Source organism: Syngnathus leptorhynchus, chromosome 8 (assembly GCF_054491065.1).
Source record: "Syngnathus leptorhynchus isolate UIUO chromosome 8, UIUO_Slep, whole genome shotgun sequence".
In the NCBI taxonomy this organism is placed as follows: Eukaryota; Metazoa; Chordata; class Actinopteri; order Syngnathiformes; family Syngnathidae; genus Syngnathus; species Syngnathus leptorhynchus.
Window position 1 is genome coordinate 7,828,780 of NC_141202.1, and position 12,166 is coordinate 7,840,945.

Sequence of the window (12,166 nt, forward strand, 5' to 3'; positions counted from 1 at the left end):
AATGATTATCTTGATCAACAACAGGAACTACTTTAACAAGGACACCTTAATTTCCCTCAGAAAATAAAATGGCACCACAGTCTTGAAAATCAAGACGGTTTGTGGAAAAACGTAACTGGGTATTTTTTTTAGTTAAATTAATTCTGCAGTGTGCAAGACACACTAGGCACTTCTAAAAACTAATTGGGGTCAAAGTAAAAATTTCCTTTGACAGGTAAATTTCTACCACGCTTAACAGAACCTTAAGACTGTAAAACAAACCTCAGTAGGGGATCCCACATCTGCAGATGGGCTGTACGTGCTGGTGTCAGGCAGAGCTGTACCAGCACTGCTGTGTACTGAAGAAGATGGAGCAGCACCGCCGGGGGGCTCCGGGATACTGGCGGACTGACGTAAAATACCATGCTTCTGGAGACGAGCCCACGTGGACGTCCAGCTGAGAAGGAGCTTATACAACAGCTGCACCTGAGGAGTGACCAAATGGGTAATATCATGTTTAGAAGGAATATGAATGAAATACAGTAAACCGAGCCTCGCTTTGCAGAGCTGACAACAGAGAATTATGAACACCTCTTTGGGAAATGCTTAGAATTGCCCCTACAAGAGCAAGGACATGTCATACGTAGCATTTGAAAGCAGATTCAAATGCATTTTGGCCAATATTTTACTCCAGCAGCTGCTTTGGGAAGTTCTTATGTAGTTGAGGTCATTACCACTGATTTGGCATGACAGCTTGTTAGTTGCGTGACACTAAATCTTGTCACAGCTTGAAGAGACAGACGAAAGAGATGAGTAGCCAGAGATGGACCACAATCCATTCGCATATTCTCTTGAACTTGAACACTGATGGATTTTGTCTGAAACTCTAAGACGGCACAAAACAGTGATTATTCTGAATGTGCAATCATTTGAAAGGCACCGCATGCTAACACATGTGCCGTCTGATTCTGAATTTTTTTTCTTTATCTATAACAACAAAAATCCCAAAGAATTAGCCACAGAGGAAACTTCTGTTGTCTCATCAATTTCCCCTTAAAAAAAACTCACCACAGTAAGGAAAAACTGAAGGCTTGGCGTCAAAGTGTTCAGAGCAATTTATCATGTGCTCACTTGAGGCCCTAACTTTTAACAACAACAAAGCCAAAAACATGAGTGGAAAACATGACAGGGGAAAGCAGGGGGACGTGGTGTGATGCTTTCAGTTATTCATGCATTCAGCTAAGACTTATTTAAACAAGAGGGAACTCTAAAAAAGCGACACTTTCACCATGAGCTCAGTCGTGGATTCGAATGTTTTGCTTCTGAAGCCAACCAACCCCATATAAACCCACCATATCCCGACTACCGCCGGTGCTCCGAAAGAAAAAGGTGCACCGATATGTATTAAAAAAAAAAAAAAGTGCAAAATAACTTCAAACAACTCCAAACACAATTTTATTTTTCTCAGCTGCTCATTCGCCCGCCCACACACGTAAGGCTGTTAGCACATACATTAGAGGGAATTCTTTCTATAAATAAATGGAAATCAGCGCAATTCATTACAGCTGGCTTATTTCAAACATGTCTAGGAAGACCTGCTAACATTAGTCCAGCAGCCATGAAGGGACAGAGCCAACAGCTGTTAGCCATACCCAAGCAAGTGGACTGCGCCTAAGGCAGCAGGGACCTTACACCATGCACCATTCTCCAAAACTGGGGCCAGTAAATCAAACCAAACACAAGGCCTAGAGAAGAGCAAGTGACGCAGCTGGAGAAGGAAAGCCATGGCCAATAAATTACCACTGTTCTGAGCAAAGTCTTGACTCTAATCCCAACTGCTACCATGAAAATGTTAGCCTCTTACTTCAGTACGTATTATATCAAATTCCAATATTGTACATATGTCCTGGTATTTTATTGAGTCTTTTCCTATCAAGAGGAAAAAGAAGAAGTAGAAGAAGCACCACCATCATAATCACCACTGCCATCTTTATATGTCATGTACCGTATTTCCGGACCATAAGGCGCACCGGACTATAAGGCGCACCTTCAATGAATGGCCCATTTTAAAACTGTGTCCTTATTATTATTATTATTATTATTACCACTGCATTTGATCCATCACAATCCAAAGACCTGTCATCTTCACATAAAAATATTGTGAGGTGTCAGTTGCTGTTTTGCATCCCAAAAGAATGATACCATTCATGGTCATGGGGCATGCCGCCAGCGAGGTGCATAAATAGTTGGCTTTTTCACACCAACTCAGGCTAGTCATTCCTAACCAGGCCTTGATGTATATATTATATATTATATATACTGTATATTCACTCTATTATTGCAGAACTGGAGGGAAGTGGGAGGTCTGCTCTGTTCTCAGAGTGGATTTACCCTGGCAGCACTTCTTCAAAAGCCGCTGCGTGGAAAGAAGTAGGAAAGAGATTCAAAAGGTCTAAATATTAGTAATGACTCGGCAGATAATCAAAATAGCCAAACACAGCACTGCCAGACATGGGCATGCCATTTCAAACGGAATTACACAGTGAAAGGGCAAAAAAACTTTCCAAGGCCAGCTCTTCAAATAGATTTTTCACCACTAACACATTACGTACTGTTGCCTATGTCTGTTACCAATTTCTGGCAACGTCTCCACATCTCATCTCTATGGTCTGAAGCATTCTGACCACTCTAAAGGTTGCCTCGGGAAAGTGTGTACAAAAAAATCCCTAATTTCATACAGCTAATATCAGTATTAAACATATATTATACATGAGCTCACCAAAAGTATGGTAGAATAACTTTGGTTTCCACGATGTGTTTAACTAAATAATCCAACACATTGCTTCAATCTGACCATAAAGTAAGCAAAATAATTTCATTTGATAATTCCTCAAGAAGGGAAAATCAAAACTATGGTGATTAGTGGTAAAATACCTGATCCATTGCATTGCAGGGAGAAACGCTGAAAGAAATGATGGAGCCTACATGGAACATTTGGTTGTTATTTTCACCACACATACATAGTGCTATTTATGTTAGCAACGTTGCCATTTGCTGCATGCTGGAGGTAAAAAGGGAATTTTTCCCTAATGATTTGTGATTCCTAACTCAGAACAGCTAATCACAATCAATTAGTGGTCTGTGCACACATAGTCAGCAGATTTGAAACACTGAGAAAAAAAGTGACGCACACAGTAGAAGGGTTTGCGAATGATATAAATAGAGATGTAGATGTGTGAATATACAGTATCTACAGCAGAAAAGTAATTTCCATGAAGGACCATCTTGATGTCCTATTTATATCAACATCAACAGTAAACAATGTCCCCATGAAACATAGAATTTGACAGTCTAGTTCAGAGGTTTGTGGGATTTCTGACTGACCTGAGGGTTGGAGCACTTGACTTGGATGGGTTGCAGATCAACATGGAGGCAGACGACAAAAGAGTGCCTTCCTTCTGAACAGTTGGGTGACTTGTGTGATGTGACCGCCAGTGTGGAGGTACACCCCATTGGTTTGAGGAGGTTCAGGCTGCGCTGCTGCCCCAGCAGAGTGTACACACTAAAGTGACTCAGGCTGATTGTCCATGGGAAAGCATCACCTGGTTGGTGTAAATATCAAAGAAAGCAAGAACATATGAGCATTCGATCATAGTAACAATGTAGATATTGATAACCAGATGAAATGTGAAAGTTGAGGAAAGTATGCAGCCTATTTGTAAGGGTTGAGCAATGCTGTGAGATGTTTGGTAGCGTTTGAACTTATATTCAAGAGTTTGAGGATGTTTGTGACAGATATGAATTTGACTTTCTCTATTTGGTAGATTTGTGTCCAAAGCAATTTTCATTCATTCATCGATTAATTAATTAATTCATTCATTCATTCATCCGTCCGTTCGTTCGTTCGTTCGTCCGTTCATTCGTACATTTGTTCATTCATTTTTTTTTTGTTCTTTCGTTTGATTGTTCGTTTGTTTGTTCATTCATTCTTTTGTTCCTTCATTCATCCATTTTCCCCTTAAAAACACAGTGTGTGTTTAACATATTTGGCCAATAAAGGCGATTCTGATTTTCATGAGCGGAGTGCTGTACAACATACAAGGAAATAAAAAGCATAAGTTCAATGCACACGTGTGAATCTAAAAGCATACACTTTTAATTAACTTAAAGCTGAGATAGTCCGTTATATTAAATGGAATATATTGTTAACACCATCCTTTTATCAGCATTATCAGCAAACTATTGATCTCACTGTTTTTATTTTTTCTCCTAAATAAAAAAAATAAAAAATCTGTATGCCCAATTCTGATGTCACTTGAAAGCGGGGTGCCCCCAACTTTTGTTATTTTAAGAAAAAACACTGCGGGACTGTCAGGGCTTATGTCAACTTTGCCAGGTGTGCCGACCACATGTGCAAGAATCTATCTCTATCTCTCAAAGTTGGTCTACTTAAGTTTGTTTGTCTTTTGTCATGGTAAATGAGTACTATTCGGTCAAAGGTTTGCTTAGTGATGAAAAGGCCATAATGATGATGAATTCCCATCATAGCTCGCAATGCTCTTATTAGCTCCACGTGTTGAAAATACTCTATTAAAAAAATGTGGTCTGTAATGATGTCTTCTGATTAATTCCATATCATTAAAGTCAATTCATAGTCATATCAAACTTCGGATCTCTAGCTGTATTCACGTCTCAAACTCTTTCTCCTAATGTATATTTTTTATCCATCCATCTTCCGAACGGCTTATTCTCATGGGGGTCGCGGGCGTACTGGAACCTGTCCCAGCTGTCTTAGAGCAGTGGTTTTTTACAAGTCTGTTATTAATTAAACTAAAAGCATAGTTTGACATACTAGATTTTTTTAATGCATTTAACTACATAAATTGTGAAACCTTACCTTCTTCTAGGATGGGCTTGGAGACCACAAAAGGGAGCTCCTGCACTGGTTCCATGTACTTGTGCCCTGCACTGAGGACACTGACCTGGGGCAGGCAGACCACAAGGGTTCCTGGCATAGATGCTTGGTTGTGGTACCAGCTTCGCACCGTACCAGGAATGTCACCAAAGATGATGGTGCTCGGGGATGGAAGGCTGTCATTGGGCACGAACACACAACACGATTGCAGCTCCAACTAGAGAGAACACAGTGGAGGCTCATGATAAAGTCGTCAGTAAAACATATTCAACAACCACAGTAGCACCTAAATTAGAAAAATGAAAAACATGACCTAGAGCTTAAAAAGATTAAACCAGTGGAGGCTCCTGTAATGAATGTTTAAATTCCAGTTGTATCTGGCGTCAAATCATATTGCTACGCATAACGTCTATTATGTTAAAATGTCACCGTGTAAATAACTCTGCATTTGTTATCAAGCAAACCACATCGACTTTAAGGACAGCATGGGCTTAAAATGGCGACTCAACATCATTTTTGAAGACCCCATAGCTGACTGGCTATCATTCATCCTCTTTCCCGAGCTACTGTTAACAACAGGTCACTGTGGTTTACCTCAGAAAACTCCATGAATCCACTGTGGTCTCATGTTTGACTTGTATCTCACCCATAAGCACGGCGAGCGAAACATGCAATTTCTGAACCAACCTGAAAGACCTGACAGAGTTGACAGATCCAACGACAGAAATAGGCTGAGGTCAGAATGTTGCAGATAAATCAATAATTTGAGCGCGGCCAAACCACTGACAACATCCCTTTTCCCTGACTGACTCTATATCCATCTTACTCCGTTACCCAACCAAATTTTGCATTAGCCTATTGGTCAAGGTAGAAGCTTGGCATATAGATCTCTCCATGACCTGCCATTGACTCCAGATGGAAAGCCTATGTGGAGGGGACGGGAGGCAGGGAAAACAAAAGCGTTTGGAAGAGCTGAGGGGAATCCAGTGGTTGTGTTAAGGGTAATTATCTAGTTGCATTCACAGTGAAATTACAATAATGAATATGGTTTTGTACTCGACACAGTGAGCAAAGAATGGGCGTGTGGCCTTTGTGTCTTGTCTAAAGGCCTAGCAGTAGAGTTGAGGTTGTGTAGGGTCAAGTATGGTATTCCCCACAATTATGTTTAACAGCTCCGTAACAAGCCAATAAACAAAAGAATGGAAGAAGTTAGCCTGTATGACGATGCCTCTTTAGTATGCGCTGATGGGCATGTCAGGTCTGTGTATGTTTTTTGGGGGGGAAAAAAAGCATGCACAATGTCAGGAGAGGAAACCAAGGATGCCAGGATGACCGAAGGTTTGTTCCATCAGATGCTCAGGGCGTAAGGCCCACAGCTGCCACATGAAACTAGACGCAATAGCCACTCATAAATTTGTGTTTTATCATAATAGAATAGTGGAAAATTAATAATCATTTCAGGGTGAACCCATAGAACAGCAGGATTTCCAAGTGATGTGAAAGGAACATTCTAAAATTAGAAATGGGCACAAAACAAGCTGAAATCCAAGAGTGTAATTGCTGTGTGGAATATCCGTTACACAACTCTGTCCTCCGTGGTTCAGGGTAATATGAAAAAGAAAAAAGTGTAAATTACGGATAGACTGCCACTGGAACTCGGGTACAATAAGAAATTAGGAATCCACTGTCCTGTTGGTAAGAGGTTTGAAAATACATATCATTAAAGGCATTTCTTGTGAACCATATGGAATATGATTCGTTATTACGTCTACACCATGACACGACGTCAAAGTGGAATTCAATCATGCAAAAAGTTACTCAGGGACTGCTTTTGTTAACTAATACATCTATTGACGGGATGATTCAGAACAAAACAAGTGTGGTGAGTGTGCAATGCAATGTCACGGTACTGTCAAAACCATTCAAAATTGACAGAAATAGTTCCATTTTGATCAGGAACTCGATATTATGTATGCTTTAAACCAATCAATTCCATATGCAGCTGCACGTGCCAGGGCTTAACTGTGAAAACATTACTACAGAGGACATAGGACTTACTTTAATTTCCTGAAAACTTAAACTCTAAACCCAGACTTCGAATAAATAATAAATTACATTAAAAAAAAATGCCTTCAAAGCGGAGACAGGTACCCAGAATCAAAGTTCCACAAACAAACAAAGCACAATGACGACCAAAAACATCAGTGATATTCATTGCTGCAAGTGTGTTTGTGCCACACGCGCTTCTTAATGTCTTTTAAAACCAAAGACGAACAGATCCGTGTTTGTATGAATGGACATGGCCTTACTGTTTGTCGCCTAAAAGTGACGTCATTAGTGTCATTTTAGTCATTAATGAATTGTAATCACCTTTATTTTGTCAATAAACTCATTGCGTGACACGAGGCACGTAATGGGCTTATATTTATACATATTTGTACAAGTAGATGCTGTACAATCGGTCTTAAAAAGTTGTAGATTGAATTAACAATGAGCATTTGGGAGGAATTCCAGCACTTCAAAATCTTTTTCATCTGATCCAAATCTGATGAAAAATATCAAATATTGAAGCTCAACATTTCACACTTGAACAAAAACAAATCTCTTCAACTTCTAACAACTACAAGGACGGATGTCATTTTTGAGTGACAGCATGCAGGCTATTTGTGAGGTGGCTTTTACTTATCCTGGGAATTAGGCCCTTATCCCGTCATTTTAGGCCTTCAAAAGGAGCAGGACCTTCCTTACACTTTGATCTGCAATCACTCAGGCACTAACTCAATCTGGATTGTGGATCACAGCACCAGCATTTGCTGGTCGGCAATAAAAAAATATAACTGAAAAAGAGACATATGATAAAATATTTAAAAGCTTATCAAATTGTTGGGTATGTTAATTGAATTGCATTTCCCCCCATTTTAATATCTTCACTTAAATCTGGCATCACATCATAGAGCTTGAAACCGGTTCCCTTTTTTGTGGCAAATTCTGCTCACTTTTATTTCTAATCGCTTCTTTCCTCCATCAGATAGTGTTACAACTCCAGCCACATGTGAACTGCTTCAAATAGCTACTCTCCTCTTCCACGACCACTACCACAACCTACAAAATGTCCCCAACTTCCTCTGTCAATGCACAGCAGTGAGAGCATATCCTCTGACTCACATATCATTTTCCCCTCGAGTCTTTGTGAAGATTGTTATCTGGTTCCATCAGAACAGATGTCACCAGAAAGGAAGCCACAACACCAACGTACATACTTTTAAAAGGTATGGTCAAAGGAAGATCGTCTAAAGAACCACAGAAGGCATTTGGGCTCCATTTCCAAAAATAAGGATTACCCATCCACTTTGAGAAATGTTAAAAAGTGAGACATGATTACAAAAATGTCCTACTAGCAATTGCTACTACCTTGCATGTTTATTTGTTGTTTTTTTGCAACTTTCAAGCCATTTTATCTTTCTATGTTAAGCTCCAAAGCTTAAGGTTACTTTAACAACTGTGCAGAGGCCATTTTAGAGCAATTTGCCATTTTCAAGACCCACAGGATATTGTGGTCAATGGTTATATACACACCAAATTACCAAATGAAAGAATAGACTCTCTCCTTTCACCAGGGAAAAAAAAAGTCTGATTCTCCCCTTTTGCCTTCCATTATAATCAGCAGTAGAGAAAAAAGAGGTGGGTTAAAAAAAAAAACAGCCGTTTTTCCCAGTGGACTCAAAGTGTGTAGATTTAATTTCTAAAATGGGGCATTGATGTCTTTCACTGATGGTTGTGCATCAGTAAAGTTGTTTATAAGTTTACAGTGGCAATCAATATCAGTGATTTAAGAGAAATAGTATTTATGATACTTTTCAAAGAAGAGTACTGTTAAATAGACTTAATTTTATGAAATAATGAATTGATATATGGCATATATATTTGTTTCGCTACCAAACCAGCCAAAACCAGCACTTTTATGTCGTGCTCTGGCACAAAATAAAAATGTCTGACATTATACCGGCGGTATCATGATGAGATCATCTGCCTATTCTGCTTTCAAATAACAGCAGGGTAGGGAAAATGACAAATTTCTGTTGTAACTGCCAGAAGGCAAAAAGGTCTCCTTGGACAGACAGTCCACACAGAAAGAGAAAAAAAAGATATTAAACATAGCCACACATTATCTGACGTTGATATCTAATTCTTCCCAAACACTTTTCAATCTCACACATATACACACAAAAGCAATTCAGAACCAGAGACGCAGTGCTGCAGAAAAGGAAATTAGAAACACCCTCCTTGCATCCCAGATGAAAACATTTGCAACTCAGGAGGAGAAAAATCTCACTGGGGGGACAGGCAGTGAACGGAAAAACACATCCCTTTGTTTTTAAAAACCTGAAACCTCTCCAAATGTAATCTTCCTGTGCCTGCACTAGACGGGACAGTGTTTCCGAAGTGGCTGGTCGGATGAATAGATGGTCCACAGAGCATCACCCCCCCCCCCAAATCTCTCTGGGCACTCCGCCCACTGTTCACCTTTTGCTCCCCCTACTTCGGCATAGGCTGCATTTCCAGCTGTATCCCAAAACACAATTGGAATCGTGGTTGTAGCAGTGTAAACAGTGTCTTCTAGAAATGTAGATGATTAATGTGTGTATCCAAAGACGAAACTGTGCAGATGTGCATTGTGGTGTGTGGATGTATACAGGCTGCATTTGTTGCCACATCAATAAACTGCTTGGTTTCCAAAGTACTACGGGAAAAGCATGTAGGCATGATGCCCTCTGACAAGAGATAGGCTCGCTCTCAGCCGCATGCCACCGCAAGCAATGAGCTTGTGGCCTGGCACAGGAGCACGGCAAGGCAGTCAGCCATCCCTGAAGCCCCACATTCCTCTCTTCTAACAGTGCTTACAGAAGCTGACAAGCACTGGAGGTCTCCTTGGCTGAGGTGGAAATCTGCAAAAATAAACGCTTTAGGTGACATGAAGGCTTTGTTTGTTTCTGCTGGCCTAGATGTTTGTGTTAGCGCAGTGGGTTAATTGCAACTTTGATCGCTACGTTTATTGATCCAACAGTGGCCTTAGAGTGCGGCTGGCCTGGCCTGCATCGGCTGATCCCACCCTCTGAGCTCAAACAATCAACTCTCGACTCTTTTTTTTGCATAGTGAGCCACTACAGATGGGTTCGAAGGGGTGGCCTCGGACAAATTAGGCCAGAGGATGTCCTTAAAGGCTCCAGTTCCAAAGCAAAAGCTATGCCCAGACAGAGACAGTATGCCGTTAACTTAGTGATACGTAAATAAGACTTAACAAGGAATGGAATGAATTGCCTGCATCATAGTGAACCATCTGCCCCACAACAGAAAGATTCTGGGTTTGAATCTCGGTTTGGGTGCAGTTTGCATTTTCTTACGCGTGTTCTCTCCAAACACTTGCTTTTACATTCCAGAGCACATGTAAAGTACGTTAGGTTCAATAAAGAATCTAAATCTAAAGAATCTAAATCCGTAGGCATGAATGTGTGTGTGAATGGTTGCTTGTCTATACGTAACCGGTGATTGACTTTTGATCAGGGCAGGGTGTACGTCGCCCCTTGCCAAGTTAGCTGGGATGGGCTCCAGCTCACTTGTGACCCAAATGAGGACAAGAGGTATTCAAAACGGATGGAATGAACTGGGTTGCAGCGCACACTGCTGATTTATGTAGTGCGATGGAAAACAGAGAGCCAAACTGAATTCTCAGCTGAGCTGACCGGACCTGTGTTTGGCAAGGCTTCATCTTCCTCCATCCCAAGACAAAGGGTGGATGTTAACCACAAAACTTGTCCAGATTCACCATCACACAGATTCCAAAAGACATGTTTCAGTCAATTTTTTCAGACATGAATTTGTCAGTCCTATACTTTTTAAGAACAGTTTCCTTCAAATTAAGCCATGCCACTGCGCTCTAACATGTTGCCAGTCAAAGTCAAGTAAAATTTACTTCACTCTTCAATATTTGTCACAGAAATGTGGACTGGTTGACTTTTTGGTATGTTTTATCGAATTATTATACATTTATGAGATCATCACAGACAGAAGAAAACACCCTACTAGTTAATGAGTACACGATCAAACATTAAATGAGGTACGAAATGTTCATTATGTTTGCATATTCATTTGAAAGTGATTTGCTACAATACAAGATGAGATGCTGAATTGAGAGATGATAAACTGGAGGGAGGGGTCAGAAGATAAAGTAATGTACCTGCAGAAAATGCTCCAGCTCAGGGTCAAATCCTGCTCATGGAAACCATCAGGCTAGCTCCATCAAAACAACACCAAATGGTGCTTTCTATATCTCCTTTACCTTCTTCCTTAAAAAGCACCTCTGTCTATGTTACTCCTTTGTCTAGCCCGATCTTTGAGCAGCTGCAAGGAGCAGTGTTACTTCATTTTTCCATGGCAACGATCTCTTTGTTTAAGTAGATCCCATTTCAGTTTTGGTAGCAACATGTCCCTTTGCCAGAATTGAAGACATAAATAGAAGGAATCATTGCTAAATTCCTGAGATGAAACTGCAGTCCTGATCACAAGCAATTAATATCATGTGCTGAAACACGAGTGTCCACTGGGGAACATGAATGAGAGGAAGAGATGACTGGATGAATATGCAGGTAGGGGATGAATATTTGGGAAATATTTATTAACAGTAAAAGTTTTTTTGTTTTGTTTTTTTCAATCAAATCCAAATATGATTTCACAATGAGTTAAGCGCAGCCATGGTTCAAACCAGCCAAACAAAATCTGTTACTAGCATATCAATGGTGAAACACAAAATGACACTGCAAACTAAGTTTAAATGTTCTGTCTTGAATGAGAACCTAAATACAACACCTGGATTTTTACTTTGTGCAGTAGCAAAATAAAGATCTTAAATGCTCAATGAATCTAATTCAACATTGTAGATGTAAGACGAGAGCACATAACACTTCAGCAGGTATAGAATATTATAATTATGCTCTCCTCTAGTAAAGCAGGCCAACTTCTGTAACTTGTGATGGTCATTTGAGTAATTCTCTTTCTGTATTGCATCATTGGGGTTTTCGTTCCTTGTTGTGCAAAAAACACGGTTGAGTTTTTAAAACCTTATTGAAGTTAAAGTTAATTTTTTGTCATGTGTCCCTAAGACTCACTTTTTTGTTTTATCCTGACAAAATGCCACTTAAGTGGTCAAGTAAATATTTTACTCTCTACAATTGCACTCTTCTATTTTTGTTGATCAAACCTATTGAACTGAATTGG

General features: G+C 40.0%; 1 protein-coding gene across 3 annotated transcripts in view; it reads right to left on the reverse strand.

The window, feature by feature from the left end:
- vps13b (vacuolar protein sorting 13 homolog B) overlaps window positions 1-12,166 on the reverse strand; it is a 211,374-nt gene that overhangs the window by 116,074 nt on the left and 83,134 nt on the right. For all 3 annotated transcript variants that reach the window (XM_085917565.1, XM_085917566.1, XM_085917567.1), the window contains 3 exons: window positions 4,877-5,111; window positions 3,364-3,581; window positions 262-465 (listed from right to left, as the gene is read on the reverse strand). In XM_085917565.1, coding sequence (XP_085773691.1) covers window positions 262-465; window positions 3,364-3,581; window positions 4,877-5,111 — 657 coding nt within the window. The remainder of the gene's footprint in view (window positions 1-261; window positions 466-3,363; window positions 3,582-4,876; window positions 5,112-12,166) is intronic.